This window comes from Trachymyrmex septentrionalis, unplaced genomic scaffold (assembly GCF_001594115.1).
Source record: "Trachymyrmex septentrionalis isolate Tsep2-gDNA-1 unplaced genomic scaffold, Tsep1.0 scaffold7, whole genome shotgun sequence".
In the NCBI taxonomy this organism is placed as follows: domain Eukaryota; kingdom Metazoa; phylum Arthropoda; class Insecta; order Hymenoptera; family Formicidae; genus Trachymyrmex; species Trachymyrmex septentrionalis.
Genome location: NW_017305884.1, coordinates 118,891 through 138,632, shown reverse-complemented (window position 1 = coordinate 138,632; position 19,742 = coordinate 118,891). Strand labels below are relative to the sequence as shown.

General features: G+C 31.1%; 5 protein-coding genes across 13 annotated transcripts in view; 3 read left to right on the top strand and 2 right to left on the bottom strand.

The window, feature by feature from the left end:
- LOC108753595 (HIG1 domain family member 1A, mitochondrial-like) overlaps positions 1-874 on the bottom strand; it is a 2,170-nt gene extending 1,296 nt beyond the window's left edge. Inside the window, exon 1 of one of the 2 annotated variants that reach the window (XM_018495317.1) lies at positions 784-874. The gene's annotated coding sequence lies outside the window, so the exon portion shown is untranslated. Of the gene's footprint in view, positions 1-106; positions 451-783 lie in introns of those variants that run through there. The other variant, XM_018495318.1, reaches the window with a different exon arrangement.
- Positions 1-15,297, bottom strand: part of LOC108753594 (paraplegin) — a 15,943-nt gene extending 646 nt beyond the window's left edge. The window contains exons 1-9 of one of the 3 annotated variants that reach the window (XM_018495316.1): positions 14,991-15,297; positions 13,121-13,408; positions 12,816-13,047; positions 12,428-12,742; positions 12,168-12,336; positions 11,751-12,103; positions 11,177-11,673; positions 10,919-11,099; positions 3,170-3,175 (exon numbers count right to left, since the gene is read on the bottom strand). In XM_018495316.1, coding sequence (XP_018350818.1) covers positions 10,932-11,099; positions 11,177-11,673; positions 11,751-12,103; positions 12,168-12,336; positions 12,428-12,742; positions 12,816-13,047; positions 13,121-13,408; positions 14,991-15,164 — 2,196 coding nt within the window. In that variant the 5' untranslated portion in view covers positions 15,165-15,297 and the 3' untranslated portion in view covers positions 3,170-3,175; positions 10,919-10,931. Of the gene's footprint in view, positions 1-3,169; positions 3,176-9,643; positions 9,839-10,414; positions 10,617-10,918; positions 11,100-11,176; positions 11,674-11,750; positions 12,104-12,167; positions 12,337-12,427; positions 12,743-12,815; positions 13,048-13,120; positions 13,409-14,990 lie in introns of those variants that run through there. The other 2 variants (XM_018495314.1, XM_018495315.1) reach the window with 2 other exon arrangements.
- LOC108753593 (exonuclease mut-7 homolog) lies at positions 2,462-8,613 on the top strand. Its single transcript, XM_018495312.1, has 13 exons — positions 2,462-2,829; positions 2,905-3,045; positions 3,418-3,608; positions 3,720-3,958; positions 4,047-4,228; positions 4,335-4,523; positions 4,590-4,787; positions 4,874-5,023; positions 5,226-5,504; positions 5,604-5,752; positions 6,348-7,085; positions 7,149-7,339; positions 7,434-8,613. The coding sequence occupies exons 1-13, from the start codon at positions 2,727-2,729 to the stop codon at positions 7,795-7,797; spliced, it is 3,114 nt and encodes a 1,037-aa protein (XP_018350814.1). The 5' UTR covers positions 2,462-2,726; the 3' UTR covers positions 7,798-8,613.
- Positions 15,298-16,149: 852 nt separating the features above from the next.
- On the top strand, positions 16,150-19,356 carry LOC108753432 (coenzyme Q-binding protein COQ10 homolog B, mitochondrial). Of its 6 annotated transcripts, none has more exons than XM_018494986.1 (6): positions 16,150-16,581; positions 16,675-16,810; positions 17,054-17,099; positions 17,185-17,313; positions 17,681-18,082; positions 19,167-19,356. In XM_018494986.1, the coding sequence occupies exons 3-6, from the start codon at positions 17,083-17,085 to the stop codon at positions 19,279-19,281; spliced, it is 663 nt and encodes a 220-aa protein (XP_018350488.1). In that variant the 5' UTR covers positions 16,150-16,581; positions 16,675-16,810; positions 17,054-17,082; the 3' UTR covers positions 19,282-19,356. The 6 variants fall into 6 exon arrangements, with proteins under 6 accessions (XP_018350488.1, XP_018350486.1, XP_018350487.1 ...); XM_018494984.1 differs by having other exon boundaries at positions 17,049-17,099; XM_018494985.1 differs by having other exon boundaries at positions 16,650-16,810; positions 17,049-17,099.
- Positions 19,287-19,742, top strand: part of LOC108753434 (ragulator complex protein LAMTOR3-A) — a 3,723-nt gene continuing 3,267 nt past the window's right edge. Inside the window, exon 1 of the mRNA XM_018494991.1 lies at positions 19,287-19,364. Within this exon, the coding sequence (XP_018350493.1) occupies positions 19,356-19,364 (9 nt within the window). The 5' untranslated portion in view covers positions 19,287-19,355. The remainder of the gene's footprint in view (positions 19,365-19,742) is intronic.

Here is a 19,742-nt window from a genome sequence, read left to right as displayed (position 1 = left end):
AATGATTCAATCTGTTACACTATGTCCGACTGTGCCCTTGCTGAAAAGCACCCATTATCTGGTAATGAACAGACATAAATTCGATAATTATTTAGAATATTCCTACCCACTTTAATTTTGATGAAATTCGATTTCAGTCGATGCAATTTTGCATGAAATAAAAGAATCTAACCGAAATAAGATGTCGCTCTGCCCCGTGAACCGAAATATTAATCGTTAAAGTTGACGATTATTCAGGTTAGGAAAACTGTCGGCTATGAAAAGACCTTTCTGGATCCTTCTCTGATCATTTGATCTGCTCTGATAGCGGAAAATCCCTTCTTTATTCCCTCGCCGCGGGCTAGAAGGCGGGAGAGGAACGGAATTCTCCGCAACTTTTGCGATTACCAATCGCAATTTGCAAAGTACAAGCGCATGTACGCGTCAAGGTCAAGGATAGCGAAAGATTCCCGCCCCGCTCCCACTCTCTCTCCCACTCCCGTTTCCCCCGTCCGCCAAACCAATCAATTCTTTTTTTAATTAAATTTCGCTTAGTGTACCGAGTTGAAAACCCATAAATGATTCTACAAGTTTATAACTTTTCACACACAGCAAGAACAAAAGAGGATCTTTTTCGTAGCTGTGACAGATTTCTTTAACCTGAAGAATCGTCAATTTTAACGATTAATATTTCGGTTCACGGGGTAGAGCGACACATTTTTACCAGATTTATTCATTTCGCGAAAAAACACGTTAATTGATGTATTTTTTATAATTCTGTATGCTGAAGTAAACAATTATTACCCAGTTACTTTGTACTAAGGATCAGAATAAGTAACACTCCTATATTACATGAATATGAACAGTTAGTCGAGTTCTCAGCGGGCACTCAGCGAGTCAGCGGGGGTCGGGGTCTAATTTCTAAAGCCTCGTGTCCACGATGCTAGAAATCGATCCGAGACAGAGAAAGAATAACAAATCACATTTGACCAATTTGATCGCATGAGCAATGCGATTGGTCAATTCCACGATGGAAGGGAGAACACGGTATCTCTTTCTAAATCTCTGCCCTCTCCGTCTAATATAGCTTTATGCCTGCTGTACGCTGGACGCAACGAGCGACATCCAATGAGAATTCTGTTTTACATCGTCATATGAGAAAAAGCAAAGGTTTAATTGGACATCGCCCGTCGCTCATGCTCATCATGTCCAGTGTGCAGTAGACATTAGTCCGGAACTACAATAGGTGTTTTAAGTAATAAGCCGTAAGAAACTGCCGACCAATTACAGCCGATTACCGAATGCCAGAAGAATAATCGATTGTGGTTTGTCCATTTCTTATGACTTAAAGTTTAAAAATCTATTATAAATTCGGATTACAGAAATTTTCATGCTGCGACAGATCCCTTATGCCTGTTCTACAATAGAGTCGCAAGTTGTAAACCGTAAGAAATTGGCCAATCACAGTTAAGTGTGAGAAGATAATCGATTATAATTGGTTAATTTCTTACGGCTTTCTGCTTACGACCGTATTGTAGAACAAATCTTATGAACCTTCTACAACAAGCCATTACATAGTGACAAATCAGAAATCAGAAGCTAAAAATTGATCAATTACAGTCGTCAATTTTTAGCACTTTTGACGTCTGATTTATAACTAATGGTTTATTGTAGAAGGCTCATTAAGCTGTAAAGATGTCTTTTTATGCTAACGCTCGACGTTCAATTTCAACGTCAAAATAAACCATATGATCAAAATTGGGTGCATCCAGAACGTTAACCGCTCAATGAGCTCTTTCATTTGAATGGCATATTCTTATTAGATCCTAAAATATAGACCAATCAAATGAAAAAGCTCACTGAGCGCTTAGTGAGCGGTTGTCATTCTGAATGCACTCATTGGGTGCATCCAGAAGTATGACTGCTTACTGAGCGCTCAGTAAGCTTTTGCATCTGATTGATATATTCCGTTAGAACTAAAAATATAGATCAAACAGATACAAAAGTTCACTGAGCGCTCAATGAGCAATCGTGCTTCTGGATGCACCTATTGACACTTTGATAGTCATCAATTTTTATTACGTGACTTATTTTAACTCCAAAAAGCGTTAAATATCAGCACGAAAAGGCATCTTAAGAAACTGATCAATTACAATTGAATGCAAGAAGAATAATCGACTATGATTCGTTCATTTCTTATGGCTTAAGGCTTAAAAATTTATTGTAGATCTGAACTTACGACCAATATAAAGGCTCCCTAAAACCCTCGGTGAAATAGAGATCTTTGTCAACTAATTAATATTAAACCCTAATCTAGCAGGATAACAAACATCATGTGTCGTCGGCTTAAAAAAGTTACTAGTTGGTACGAGTATCAAGTGAGATCGATGTAAATTAAGGCACTAGGCCTTTGAGAACAACACTAGTGGCGCAAACTTCAGAGGATACGATACTGTATGTATGTACTACGATACGATACGATAGAGTACGAAGATGGGTGGGTAGATAAGGAGTCTCGGCCAACATTTTTTCTCGTTGATATTACGACGTAGCGCGTCAATGAGTATCATCTCTTTGTTATTCTCTTGTTTCTTATATTACAATTATCCGTGTTCTTCCATGATATTCTCTATTGTCGACTTTTGGAGTATTTCCAAGTCGAGAATATCCGAATTTGCTATATTCTCGACAACCGACATATTGGTCAACGACGGACGAAATTCAAAATCGTCAAGAATTTCCAAGTGATGAATCGACATCAGAAGACTGATATGGACTTGTTGTTCTTTTCTTCTATTGATGAAGCCACGAAGATATGGCTCGATACTCTGCATCGAATGTGGACGCTGTGTAAGCATTTAATTTTATCTCCTACGTTTGTCACTCGATCGTGTATATTAAAATGTGCAATCGTATCAATCGTAGGGAAAAAATGCGATGGTGTCAGCAAAACATTGACTGATTACTTCGAGACGGCTCCAAATCCATATCTTAGCACATTAAGGATTATGGTCAACGTTTCGGATTTTGATCACATGACAAACAGCAAGTCACTTGCATTTGCAGGTTTATTTTTTTTCTCCTTTTTGTATAAAATATGTTTGCAATATATATGGTATATAACAGTTATATTTTTTGTATTAACTTGGCTAACATTGGAGAAATACTTGTAATAATTTGTGTTAAGAACATACATCTCTAACGACTTTGATAATTATATGAAAAAAAATACATATAAATAAATCAAAATACGTTTTTATTTTTGTTTCTACATATAAAAATTAAGATAACATGTTTCTCAATGTTGATAATTTATAAAAGTAATTTCCTGTAATTGTTAGACAATATTTTGAGAGAGAAAGATATATCATGTGTAATAAACTTCAATTCTAATCTTTTTAAAATCATAGGCTTCTTGTAATTTCGACTGTATTTCAGTGATAGAAGAGTTTTCAAATTGGATAGAAGAAAGGAAGGAAGGATACAAGGAATTTCTTGTCCCTGATTTGAAACTAGCAGCATTTAAATTAGTAAGACAGAAACATATGAAACAGATGGTGTTAATGGAGAAAATATCTATTATATATGATTTTGTAGAACATAAAGATATATTCCTACATACAATAGAGGTGTGTTGCTAGAAATATAATAATCTTTTTGTATACACAAATATATATATATATATATCAGTTACTTTTTTTTCCAACCCTGATATGATATACATACATATATTTTTTTAGGATATAATACAAGAAAAAGAATATAAAGAAGCTGCACAATATATAGCAATGCTACAATTGCAAAGTCATTTTATGGATCCACAAATATTATTACTACCTCTCATACTACAAAATAAATTACAAATAGTTGACAAATTTTTGACAGGCTGTCCAGAGGTTCAAAAATCCTTAACAACTTATTTAGACAATTTAATAGCACCGGGAAAAAATGTACAGATTATATTGGAACAATTTGTTTAGTAAGTAATATATTCATTTTTATTGAACACTCAAATCTGATGATAATTGTTATATAATGGAGATTTTTACTGAAGTGAATTCTTTCAGTACAAATGATATACCAGAAGTTAAGATATCATTGACACAAATTCGCCCAATAACCAAGCTTATTGCACGTTTAATAAAGCAATATAATTTATCACCCGATGTATGCCCTCATTTAAATACAAAACGAAACGAAGGAGCATTGCAATTCCTTATACATAAGCGCTATGTGGATAATAGTTTAAGTAATTATCTATATTATGATAGATAACTTTTTCTATATTATGATTTAGAAAGGTTAATCTCACATAAAAATAAAAAATTTTTTTATGTAATTTTTTTGTTATATAGATATTGCCAGTTGGAGAGAAATGGTAAGAGAAGCAGTAGGAAACGATGCCAAATTACAAACAGAGTTACTAAGTATGTTAATTTACGCTAATGATGCACAAGAAGGATTATATTGGGCAAAGGAGTACGAAATACCTAAAGATGAATGGCCATGGGCTATTGTACATATAGAAGAACAGAATGCACCATGTAATGCCTTTATCTATATTTTTATATTTGCATTTTGAAAAATATCTATAATATTATAGTTTTCAGTGGTAAATGAGGGCGCTTCGACAAGTAGAGATAAAACTTGGGAACCAAGTGAGGATAATGTAAATTATCATATTTTAAAATTACCGAGAGAAAATATCAAATTAGTAGATGATGGACGATTATTCGAAGAATTCCTTGATAATGGATTGAGGGATGTTAATATAGTTGGAATTGATTTAGAGTGGAAACCTAGCTTTGGTAATTATAATTAAAACTTAAACATGTAAATAAGTTTCAGAACAATATATAACTTTAATTAAAGTAAAATACATATATTTTATCAGGAACTAAACAACCTGAACTAGCACTTATGCAAGTAGCTACTGAGGATAACGTTTACATTCTGGATATAACTACTATTGGCGATAAATTACTTGAACTCTGGAATGAACTTGGTCTTGTATTATTCGGAAATAAAGATATTATCAAGATTGGTATGTGTTTTCAATTATCTAAAATAGTATATTGTCTGTATTATTTTAATACATATTTTGATACAATGTATACATGTGTTACATTTTACACTTATTTTGGAAATAGAATTAATTTTATGATATAAATGACATTCAATAATACAAATGTCAGAGATATTGAAAGTATATATTAATAATAATATAATAATAATTTTTCATATAGGCTTTGGAATAGCACAGGACATGACTGTAATACGTAATAGTTTACCTGCCTTATCGTCCATTAAAACACATGGCCAAGGATATCTTGATTTGATGCTTTTATGGAGAAAATTAGTAGAAGAATACAATTTTGTTTTCCCATATAAAGGTGATCCAAATTTTACAAACAGAAGTTTAAGTAAACTTGTGGAATTATGTTTTGGACAAAGACTCGATAAGTCTGATCAGTTTTCAAATTGGGAACTGAGACCATTGAGGGAAAGTCAAATAATATACGCTGGTTAGTAATCGTTTTTCTATCTTCTATTTAATTTAATTAATATATGATCTTTTCCATTACTACATATATGTGTGTGTGTGTGTTTTTATTATGTGACAGCATTAGACGCATATTGTTTGTTGGAAATATACAATGTACTAGCAGATTATTCAGCAGATATGGCCATACCATTTGAAGATATTTGCGCTGAAATACAGCATATTCCGCATGCACATACAAAGACTAATATGAATAAAACTGCACATAAGGTATAAGTTGCAATAAATTATATTAATATATGAATGTAACATAATAATGCTTTAGTAAAAAAAAGTGGTAATTTTTTTTATTTAAAGATGAAAAATATTCCATATAATCTGACGAAAATATTATCTTTATTATGAAGGAAAATTATTTTTGTTGTTAGATGTATATCTTTATTTCTTCCTTTGCTATATATTATTCTACAAAGATATAGAATAATTGATTTATTTAAATATATACAATATGTTTGTTTTTATCTTCTTTTGTATAAGAATAAATATTTTAACTCCTCGTCTGCAATCATATTTTTATTCTCTCTGTCCAGTCCAAGGTTTTTTTTCCTTTTTTTTTTCCTTTTTTTTTTATTATAGTTCTTCAAGAAATGTGGACAAATTCAGGGTTAAAACATTACCAGATGGATTTTTTTAACAAAATATTTTAGAAAGGGGGAACTAGAGACTTTGCCGTTTTCTTTATTTTGAAAAAATTTAAAAATGAAATTTTGTTTGCCAAAACGGATTGCAGATAGAGGGTTAACAAAATATGTTAAATTCATGTAATTATATTTCTCATATTATTTCATTATTGACTGTTTTATAGAAATATACATATTCAAATCCACCAATACCTAATAGAGACAATGAGGATTATCGCATGAATGTAGTAGGAACTTCACCAAAATATGGTATAGCACACAAATCTGCATTCAAATATGGGTATAATAAACAGAATCAAAATAGATCTGTATATCGTGAATCAACCAGTGACAACAGATACGATAACCAGAGAAAATATGATAATCACGATAATCATAATCGTGATAGAAGTGCGCATACTAGAATAATCCAAATAATTAATGATAGAAGACGCGATGACCAAAGACGATATGATAATCATAATCAGAATAAACACGCAAATGTCAGAATGAATCAAACATCCAACGGAAGATACGACAATCAGAAAAGATATGATAATTATGATAATCATAATAAATATGATCCCCAGAGTAGACGTGGTGGTAATCAAGGTAGACGCGATAATTATAATAGATATGACAAACAGGATAGATGGGAAGATATTCAAGGTAGACGAAATATTCCAAATAGACAAAATAATACGAATAAACCCGAGCACATACAGCGACGGAATTGCGATTCAATTCCTGCACATACATGGCGCGTTGTATGCGATTCAATGTTGGGTGGTTTAAGCAGCAAATTGCGCATGTGTGGTATAGATTGTATACATGTATTATTTGATCAAGGAGGAGATGATTCCGCGAGATTGGCAATGCGCGAAAATAGGATTCTACTAACGCGTAACAAGAATTATGAAAAAGTAAGATCTATTCTTGTATTATGTTAACTTTAATTTAAATCTTATTTTAATATTCTCTATTAGTTTAAGCAGTATCTACCGCTGGAGAATTGCTATAGAATAATGGCCGACACAGCTGACAACCAACTATGTGAAGTTTTAAATTACTTCAGTATTGTGGTAACACAGAATGATATTTTCAGCCGATGCCAAATATGTAATTTCGATGAATTCGTGAAAGTTCCAAAGAAACTAATGGATCGTCTTATGCAAAGGTGAATTAATTTATTGAATTATTGACTTATTTATATACATTACTTCTTTTCCTTTTTTTCAATTGCATATAATAAAAATTTTATTTTTATCTAGTTTCGTAAAAATTATAAGAAGAAACAATTATCGAGTATTACCTAATCGAGCTGATAATACATTAGAAACAGATGCTGATAATTCCGATTTGAACGATGATTTTGATGAAGTTGTTCGAAATCCAAATAATCATTTTACAAATAGCGAACATCGTACATGGCGTTTATCCATAGATACTCTTGACATTGACGCATGTACGACCAGATACAACATGCGAATACAAATTGATAAAGTCCCACTAAACGTACTGAAAAATGTACAGATTTTTTACATTTGCGAGCATTGTGGGAAGGTTTATTGGGACGGCTCGCACTTGGAGCGAGCTCTTAATGGAGTTATCAAAGATTTAATTGTTAAACAATAAGTATCGATATTAAATGTGATAGAGGTGCAGAGAATGTAAGTTACTTTTCCGTTACTTTTACAGTTATTTTTTATAATAACAATTTTTTATAATAATGTTGCAATTTTTTATGACTGCAATAATGATTAACTAAGCGCTGGAGAGTTACCCCAGAAGTCATTTTGAAAAGTAAATTGCCATTACGCGTTATTAAAAAAAGTAATAAATAACTTGTAATGAGTAAAGTTACTCCTTACAAGTTACATTAAAAAATAATGAGTTACAAATTACGAGTTATTTTTTTACTAACGAATGCCTTTTCCTATATGTTATAAGTAACTACTGACTGTGTTCCAATTCTCATATTACATTAACATCATAAAAAATTTACAACGTTATTACCAAATCGTTATTACAGCAAGGTAACTAAGCAACTAAGTAACGGCAGTTACAGTAAATAGTTACTTTCATTCCCTGTAGAGGTGCATGCTTAAAGAACTGGGTACATATTATACGAATTATTCGGAATTGATTCCGATGATAGTTATTCAATTATTCCCTATTTTTATTGTGTTTTCTAAGGGAAATAATATCGATCGGAATTCATTCTGACTTGTTCCATAATAGGCGCCTTGGCAAGGCACAAATAAAAAATCAAAATCGTCCTTAGTTCGAAACTTCGAGTAAACGCTAACTGTTCCTACAATTTATAATGCCAATGATAAATATGCAATATTATTTCGCTTATTCAAGATATCCCACCTCCCCCCCCTCCGGCCACAGTAATGTGTGGCATAGACATACAATTGTATCGTTGTATTATTACCGTTATTCCTTATATATTTTTTTTTTAAGTATAATATATTCTATTTTGTTTATTTTAGCTATGCTATGTACATAAGTAACGTTATAAACTAATATAGTCTGATCAACTTTATTTTGACAAAATTGATCACATTGTATTGCGATAAACTATCTTTTCTTAATTTAATGATTACTGCTAATAACTATATCATCTTAATATAAATATTATAAATTATTAAATAATCTAAATAATTTTTTAGAATTTATATTTTTAATCTTTCTTTTTAATATTGATAAAATAATGATTTTTCCGAAATATAAATTATTTCATGATTAATAAGAACCACAGATAAGCAGCTTGAGTTGCAATTTCTTACACAACATGTTTGACATATAAATATTTTTTGTATAAAAACGAATCAAGTGCAAGTACTTAAAAATATCTACTTTGCTGCATATTTAATCTTGTAATGATTTTTCTAAAATTCATAACAAAAATGCCCATTAAAGTTCAAAACAATATTTAATTTTTCGACATAAAGTATATCTTAGTTATTCATACACAATATATATATATATATATATATATATTTAAAAAGAAAAGTACGTGTATCTATTTTTATTGAAAAAAAATGAGAAAAAAGTACTTGAAAATGAGAAAAAGTACTGACCATATGAAGCATTTTAGATTTAACAATTTTTTAAATCTACATTTCCTATATTTTTCAATTATGTATGTGTCATAGCAAAACTTTGTTTCTACTTAATTAAATAATGAAATAAAAATATAATTCTTCCATTTCCATGATTTTAATTATTATTACTATTTAGTTTTGGGCTATAGAAATAAATTAGATGCGATTCATGATACATGAGTAAAGAATATACGCATAGTGTGCGCGCGCACGTATGTGTGTGTATGCGTGCGTATGTGAGTGAGTGAGTGAGTGAGTGAGTGAGTGAAAGAAACAAAAGGTATTTTACAAATCTACAAAATTTATAAAAAAATAATTTAATATATTCAATATATTTTATTTCTTACTAATTTTTATACAGAATATAAATATCTATATAAACAATTTTAATACATTTCTTACTCTACATTTTCTCTCTCTACCGAGGGGGATTCTCTAGCTGGATCAGAATTTTCAAATTCTGCTGGTTCTACAAGTCGCTTCTTTCCATAGGGTGGCGGTCCAATTAATTTTTCTACGTCATCATAGAACAATGTTTCCTTCTTCAATAGAGCTCCTGCAAGCTGTGCTCAATAAAAATATTTAGTAAAACTTCTTTTAGGCAACCTCCACCTTGACCTTTACACATGTCAAGATCATAATTGTGACATTCAAAAGGTTGTAGCCGTTGTTTATCAAAGTTTTAACAAAAGTTTTAAAAAAAGATGATTTTTGGTTATTGTGTGTTAGCCTATGTGAAATCTTGCTTTATATTTTTGTACGAATGTGCATGCCTATTTATGTATTAAATTAAATCTTCATCTTATTAAATGAATGAGTCTGCAAAATACTAAAATAATAAAAATTGAAAAGATCAAGACAGCTCTCTATGCAAAGCAATGGCGTATATTGAATATAACGCCGAGACACTACCGTTTCTTCTGAATCTTCACCTTACTTTTTTAAATATAAATTAGTCTATAATATACTAAAAATAATGAAAACTGAAAATATTGAATAAAGTAAGGGCATATCATGCATGCTACAAGCAAAACCATAGCATATATTGATATCGATGATACATACTCATTCATATTCTTTTTTTTTTTTAATTACAATACACTTTAATTCCTATTATATTTTTCGTCACAATTAAAAGTTATTATAGGTTAATATGATAGGCAAGGAGAAGGGTGAACTGCCTCCTCCCTTTCTTCACCCGAGTGCATTACATACTGGGAGATACTTGCTTCTTCCGGAGCCCTAATGCTCGTAACAGACTATGGATTGACGATTACGATTAATTGGTTGCCCAGTTCTGTTTAAATAAATCACGATGTGTAGCGAATCCATCGTAATTGGCTGAAATAGAACCGTCAATAGTAATTGTCAACTCGTAGTCTGATTCTTTCTCTCTCTCTCTCTCCCCCCTCCCTCCCTCCCCCCTCCTCTCTCTCTAATGGTGTTTGTATGAAACAATATATATTCAATACAATAGATATGTTTAACAAATATGTTCAACACGCATGGTGTTAGAAAACTAATTTTGAAACTTCTTTTGTTAATAACTTTTTAATAAACAACCAGTAAAACTTTTTAATTGTTTCTCAGTTTTATGATTTTGACAATATATATCAAGAGTAAGATAATTGGAGGGGCTTTACGCAAGCTAATGCATTATTGTTTAATTATAATCCTAAATGTATGTCCAAATATACATACTGTATCTAATTTGTCTTTGTTATCCAAAAGCAACTGTTTAGTTTGTTCGTATGCTTCGCCTATTATTCTTCTTACTTCGGCATCCATTAAATTTGCTAACTTTTTACTATATGGCTTATTTTTCTAAAAAAGATAAATTAAATATGATATGCTCGCAAATATAATAAACAAAAAACTCACACAAAAATACTATTCCATACCATATTAATATATTCTTTCTCGAAAGAAACTAAACCCACAGCTGGACTCATTCCAAATTGTTGGACCTGAAGATATGCCGTTTTTGTCACAGTCTTCAAATCATTTTCGGCGCCTGTCGAGATTTTATCGAATGTCACATATTCCGCGACTCGACCACCTAATGTCATACACATGCGTTCGAAGAGTTGCTCTTTATTATAGAGCTTTTGATCAGATTCAGTATATTGCGTAAATCCCAGTTTTAAATTTGTTCGTGGCACTATCGTTACTTTGAGCAAGGCATCGGTATGTTCCATTAACCATCCTACTAATGCATGACCAGCCTCATGATAGGCGACGATGCGTTTCGTGGATGGTGTTAACGGATTATTTCTTTTTGTCAAACCACCAATCGTTCTGTCAATTGCGTATGTAAGATCATTATTGTCTACTTGTTTCTTCTTATCCCTCGCAGCATGTAGTGCGGCTTCGTTACAAACATTTGCTATGTCAGCACCTGAAACATTATTTATTCGTACAATTATTGAAATAATGTTTATATAAAGCTCTTTTTAAAATAAATAAATACAATACCACTGAAACCGGGTGTAAGAAAAGCTAGATATCTCGAATATTTCGAAGGTTTATCTTCTAGAGATATTTTTTTTAGATGAGTCTCGAAGATCTGCTGTCTTTCCTCCAACGTGGGAAGATCGATTAAAATGTGTCGATCAAATCTGCCAGGTCTCAATAATGCCTTGTCCAATACATCCGCCCTATTCGTTGAGGCCAATATAATGACATTTTCTTTTACTATCATCCCATCCATTTCGACTAAAAGTTGATTCAACGTTCGTTCAGATTCTCGGTCACCAACTCCGAGTGAACTTTCTGAACGTTTTTTGCCAATTGCGTCAATTTCATCGATGTATATAATACTTGGTGCTCTAAGGAATTAAAGCAAATATTAAAGTAATTATTAAAATAAACTTAAGAAAGAAACAGACAAACCTCTTTTTAGCCTCTTTAAACAAATCTCTGACTCGAGCAGCACCTAAACCACCGAATACCTCAATAAATTCTGAGCCATTCATAGATAAGAAAGGAACGCTCGCTTCAGTCGCCACAGCTTTAGCTAGTAATGTTTTACCACACCCAGGAGGTCCCAAAAGTAAAACGCCTGAAAATAGGATTATATTTTTAGAATTTAATTTTATGACATAAACTTAGAATGATGTTTATATAAATGTGTGTGTGTTTAGTGCACTTGCCTTGTGGTATTTTAGCGCCCAGTAATTTGTACCGTTCTGGTTTTTTCAGATAATCAACAAACTCCATCACTTCTATTTTAGCTTCCTTTAATCCAGCTACATCCCCAAAACGTACACCTTTACCCTTTCCCATCAACGGTTCGACTAAAGTAAATTTTGCCTGTTTCATTTGCGAAATAATTTCGAAAGGTTTAAAAGAGAAACGTTTTCTCACAAAATTAAAAGCGATGGCGGCTATCAACGCAATAAGTACAAGTCTTATAACACTCGCTATATATTCTATCTTCCTTTCGTAAATTACTTGTACTCCTCGGCCTAAAACATTTTATTAAAAGATTGTCATTCTAGTGCTTGATGTTTATTAATATTTTGCAAGTGATTTATTTACCCGCTTTTATGCCAAGATTTTTTTCCACCTTCCTAAGTTTCTCTTCAAAATTCTCAATACTTGGAACAGCCATATGATATCTCTTGTACAAGCTTCTCTTTCCTTTAATAATAGCACCATCGTGCACCACAATTATAACATGGTCAATAGTAGGATTTACAATAATCGCTTCGACTTCTCCTTTATTCAACATGTCGTATACAAATTCATTCCAGGAGACAGAAGCTGCAGGCTATGTAAACATTGTAATACTTCATACTTCTTAAATAATTCCTATGACAAATGTTTGTTGATAAAAAACTTACTTCTGAATTTGAATACATTTCTATGTGGTATTTCAATGCAATTAATGTAACGTATATAATCATAAGCCACATGGAGAGCTTAGTGATAACTGATTTCACATCTTCATTTTCATCAGGCTTCTTGTCTGAATTATCTACGCCTGATTTCTTAGGTGATTGTTTATTGGAATTACTACATGTAGTATTAAAATATCTGATACTATTAAATCTTGGAGAAAAGCTACATTTACTATTATACAACAATGTCGACTGTACAGTATGAAATTCTTTACGAATTTTCTTATAAGCCTAAAAACAAATCCAGCAAATTATTAACATACTAACATACATCTAGCAGTTTGCAATCAGATTCAAATAGAATATTACGACAGATTGGCAGTTGCACTTGCATTAAGAGCTTGTGTTCTGCTAGAGACTGCTGACATAAATCTTATAACAGATTATTAGTAGAAACTAGATAGAATCTATCATTTTGTAACCATTTTAATAAAATATATTATTTAAATTGTGAAATAGCAGACTGCTCGATATTTGCATTAAATTTGCCACCATATTCTATATTAATAAATTTCGCTACTTTTATTGGATTTTTTCTGACAACATTTATAGCAGATGCGTTGTAAAATCTGTTTCCAAACAAATTTAATTATATAGATGCATATTCTCATTAATGATTTTTTTCAAATATATCCATATTATAGCTATATAAAGATCGTTCAGGCTGATTATTATTACACTGGAATAGCCAAATCTGTCAAAAATAGATTTTGTAAGTATCTGCTACAAATTTTGTCAATAGAATGTCAGAGCAAAAATATAAAGAATCTAACATAATGTAATCAATTAACTACAGAAACTAAGCAAACTCTGCTCCCCCTCTTTCATTGCTATTTAAATGATTCCATTTTAATATATATACACACAAAATAATGAATCGATTCTATTTGACTTTTGTCAACAATCTGTTAATTGGAGGTCTGTTTTTTGTGGCTGAACTAATGTACACTTTTGCAACTTAAAGTTAGATATGTTTGAAAGTTAGATATGTGTCAAAAGAGAGGAACAGTTCTAATGCAGTCTAGTGCAGGAACAGAAAACAGATCATAGATTATATCACAAATTCTGCTGTGCTGATTAAACAAGAGTTTAAGAATGTTTTAGCTGTACAATATTAGCAAATATCAATCAAAAATTTTTGTTATAAATATGTCCTGAAACCAATTGTATAAAACAAAATGAATAATTTTCAACGCAATAATGTTCATTTAATTATAATATACAAATAATAATTTAATAATTTAACTTTTTATAGCACAATTACCATAGGGCTGTTCTTTTTCGCTAAAATCTTGTCAATCAATTCCTTGGAAAAAAAAGAGAAAAGATGAAATCTGTAAGATAAGAAAAAAAGAAGCTAAAAAGAACAGGCCTCAGTTTTAGGCAAATAACTTTGAAATGAATAGATTCACAAAAATGAACAAGAATATTTATATGAGTTTTAATAGCATATGTGAAAAATATAATTTAATTCCTAAAGCTACAACCTTATCAAATTTACAAATATGTAATACAAAATTTTATATAAGAATCAAGGTAAACAAAAAAATTAAATAACTTACATCAATGAAAGAATTGTACTTAAATTTTACACAGATATTCATACATAATAATAGAACATTTTATCAAATTTTTATATTTTTGGTAATTGAGATATGGTATCTTAAATTTAAATGCACATAATCTATTGCAATATCTGCTGCCAATCTGTTGACATATTGCAGGCAGTTTACTTATTGAAACAAATTAAAAATTAATTTATTAAATAAATAGAAATCGGAATAAAAGATCACAGAAACATGTTGATACTTACATGATAAGACATAGAAAGAAATAACCTATGAGCTTCATTATTGTGCGCGTAATTCAAGTGTTTGACGTTGTAAACCAGTTTTTCGTTGGGAAAATAAATTCTTTTGGATGGGAAATTAAATATTCGACTTGGCGCCATATAATATCGCTTCGAGTACTTGGTTAAATTCTGCATGATTCGAACTTGAAAGCACTTCAAACGCAAGAACCGACAAGGGTTACATTCCGTTCATGGTTCATGGTGGAAAAATAATCCATGGCACATACAAAAACGTAAAAGTGCCATGGAGTACATAGGAGCGTTAAGCGACGAGTGTCGAGTATTGTGAACTTTACTATTCGCTAAAAACAGGTCACGTGATTAAAGTTGACGAATAGAAATCTCACAATGCTCGATGCTGTCATGTAAAGGTATGTACATTCACATGCAAGCGTCAAGCAAGCAGTGGAAGCAGCGACCAATCAATGAGGGGATTTTTACAGTGGCGTAAAAAATAATTTTTTTACCACCACTACTCGTATCGTCCGGTCTGATTGGTCACCATTGGTCACTATTTTTAAAGTTTTAACTGTATCCACAATGCTGGAAATCGATTCGAAATCTCGGAGAGAGAAGTGACCAATTGCATTTAAACAATAATTCGATCTGTTCACCAATGTGATTGGTCATTTCTTTCTTTCTCTCTATCAATAAAAAAATGACTCATAAAATTGACGACATCAGATCGATGTCGTATTGAGAAGTTTTTTCAATAAAGCAAAAATATTATATTGATATCGTATCAATCTCGTATCGAGATTTTATGTATAAAAGGATATGTGCAATAATTATAATATTACAATTGAACAAACAATTGTAATAACAATTATTTATCATTTATTTAAGGCAACTCAAAAATAAATCGAAATTCAAACACATCGAATTTTTTACCCTTATCAGAGTCATTGAGCTAATTTTGACGTCCAAGACGTACCGTCGTATCGATATTAACTTTCTCACTGAATACAACTCAAAGTGCTAAAAACGAAAGCCTCACAACTAATTATCACCTCACACAAATTCACTGCTTTAAAAACAAATTCTCTGCTTCAAAACATAAATTCACTGCTTTAAGCACACAAATTCTTTGCATTAACATTTTGTGTTTTTAAAGCAGTGAAGTTGAGTTTTTAAAGCAGTGAATTTGTGTAATTAATGTAGAACTTATACATAGAGCTGTATCGAATCGAGATGATATCTTAACCTCTAAAGTCTCCAACTTCAACGCTTAATAACGGTCGGAGCCGACCGCCGCGTTTTTTTTTGCCAGATTCGTTCGTTTTGAGTGAAAACATGTCAAATAAGTGTATTTTTATTAAGATTTGAGGTGGAGAGTGAGGGAGGGGGGAGTTATTCTAAATAATTACCAAAAAAATTATGATTACAATTGTCACGTACCTACATTATACCATCGCCAATTAAACGTAGAATGGCGTCAGCCACCTATATTTTTAGGTTATTTGAGGTTTTGATATGTGAGAGGCTAAAGCTAAACGTGTATTGTTAAATTATATTGTGACATAATTGAATATTTTATACTCGACATGCACAGGTAATGTATTTCATGTAATTATAATTATATAGTTTAACATCCCGCAGTTCAAAAATTAATAAAATTAGGCGTTTCTTTTGCATGAAACGAAAGAATCTAGCAGAAATAAGCGTCGCTGTGCTCAGAGATCGCCCGAGATTTTCGAGAACAAAGATGTTATTCGTTAAAGTTGATGACTATTTAGATTAGGAAATCTGTTACATTGATGGCATAGAGGGACACAAGACATGTAAGTGAGGCTAGAATAAATATTTTCTGCTTTAATTACACAAGTTCTCTGCTTTAAAAGCATAAATTATTTTGTTATATAATTTTTATTTTTAAAGCAGAAAAGTATCTGAAACTGTGAGAAATGCCTAAAACGTATACATATGTGGCTATAAATGAAAATGTGATAACAGCGCATGCTCATATATTTCCTAACTCGAATAATCGTCAACTTTATCAATTAATATCTTGGTTTGTAGGACAGAATGACGTTCTGCCAGATTCTTTCACATCATGCAAAAATGCATCAAGTAAGCCTAATTTTAATTTTAATTTTTGAACTACAGGATGCAAAACCGTAAAAACATTTTATCTTATTTTCTAAAAACATTTTAGGCACGCGTTGATCCTGACCCAATTAACATTGCCTTGGAAATATGACTCTTCTAAATGGAATTGGTGGCGAATGTACAGAACACGAGCAAATCATAAAACCAAAGAATACGAAGGTCGCAAATTAGTAGGGTAATAAGAATAGATAGGAAAAAATTTTTTTAATAATCTTTTTATTTTAATTTATTATTTTTTTATTTTTATTATTTTATTTTATACTATATTAAATAATATTTAAAATAATATTTATATTTAAAGCAAACTATTTTATATTTTGACATATTAGACCTGTTTGTTTTAATTGATCTTGTTGCACAATTCATCTTTTCTCTTTTTTTTCTCACAATAGGCAAAAAAAGAGGAAAGATGATTGTGCAATAAGTTTAGCTAAAAGAAACAGATCTATTTAAGTAATTCATATGTATATTATCATATGTATATAAATTGTATATTTTTGTTATAGAATATATCCAAGTATTCAAATTTTTTTGTTCTTTAGCTTTTCAATGGAGAAAATGTACTACGTAGTTGCCGATGTGGGAAATTATAAAAATTTTTTACCCTTTTGCAAAAAATCTGAGATTACTTTGAAAACCAAAGACTTCTTGAAGGCCAATTTAGTAATTGGGTTCCCACCTATAAATGAAAATTATACTTCAACAGTGACTACAGTATATCCAAAGCTAGTTAAAGCCGAATGTAAGGATGGCAGATTGTTTCATCATTTAGATACCCTATGGCTGTTTAGTCCTGGACTGAAAAATAATTTCGAAACATGTGTGATCGACTTCTCCTTGTCTTTCGAATTTAAGTCCATCATTTATTCTCATTTGTCAAATTTATTTTTTAATGAAATTGTGAGACAAATGGAGAACGCTTTCATTGAAGAGGCTGTAAAAAGGTATGGCCAGCCATGTTTAAAAACAGTACGACTACCAAGATGACACAAGACATCTATATATAGAAATCATTGAATATAGATAGTATTTATTTTTTGGCTTAATGAAATTATCTATTGTTACCTAATTCTTTTTAGAATAAATGTATGTAACCTTAACAAGATTGTATGACAACAATAAGACAATAAAAAAGTTATAGGTTCTCTAAAGACTAAATCTAAAAAGAACAATTTAAAAAGGAACAAAAGCCAATAAGAGCCAACACAGAGCAGTAACGTGTAAATTATTTATTAACAAAATTTAAGTTATATATGTGAATTAACGCATTAGACGCATTTAAAAGTGTATCAACTATTATCAACTGCCTCAAGTCAAAATAGAAGTAGTCAGTGCACTGGAAAGAGTGCTAAGAAATCATCTAGAAATTAATCTAAAAAATTCTCAGCTAAAGTTAGATTTATTGAGTATTGCAAACGCGCCTTCATTTTGAAATGGAGCCATTTCAAATTTACGCATTTGTATATACATACTTTATTTAAGAAAAACAAAACCATATGTAAATAAATGTTTTTTAATTGTAATTAGTAATAGTAATAAAAAATTATTTATGACCAAAAAAATATGCTTAATTTATGTATTATTTAGGCTTCAAAATTTACTAAAAATCTATAGTGCACGTAACGTAAACTGTAGTAATTTCAGTGCTGGCAATAAATTTGGAACACAGCTTTCATAGAAATACTAGGATATTATAATATCTAATTATTTCCAGTGCTATCGTCATTATGCGCAATGTTTCACCCTTATATTCTTTCTACCATACCACCAATCATGTTTGAAACTTCCGCCATATTGACGCAACATTTCAGAAATCAATTGCGATACTTTATAAATTTAGTAACTTTACACTACGAATGCTTCAAAGCATTCGTAGTGTATTATTTTTTGATTCGTCAATTAGTGAAATTAATCGAAAAAAAAATGTCGCTACCTTTCTGCCTATGACTGTAGGTCTGTCTTTTTATTGCTGCACTCTCTGAACTGGTGCACATGGTGCAATAAGTTGAAACAAACATATATTTGCAGCAGTAAAAAAACAGACCTTAGGGACCGGTTTCACCAACGCCGATCAAGCTTGATCGTGGTTAATTGTCAATCGCAATTTATCGATTTCTATCCTATAATCAGTCAACAGACATAGTAGTGTGCACTTCAAAGGATTAATTCTGTCACTGGGGTTGTTGTTTACAAATTCGTGCACGTTCCTTGAAAAGAATGACAGTGGTAAGTTTGGACATCCGATGTAAGAAATTTATACATTAAGTTTAAGGTTATATGCTTTGATTTGTTTATGATGATTCCACAGTGAGTCTATAATCGGTAGTCCTAAATCTTATCGGTGAATCGATCAAGTTACTCAATTTTCTTAAGATTGACCAAAGTTTTACTCCTTCCTATTAATCGAGGTAAATGACCCGCTGTACATTTAACTACTTATAAATGCGAAAAGTCATAGTCACCTATTTAGATTAAGACTGTTTAAGATTTTCGACAACCGATCCATTGCAGAATCAGCTTTATATATAAAATATATAGATCTTTTTTTATCATACTGTTGTAGAAGTTTTAAAAATTGTAACAAAAAGAATAGATCATATATTG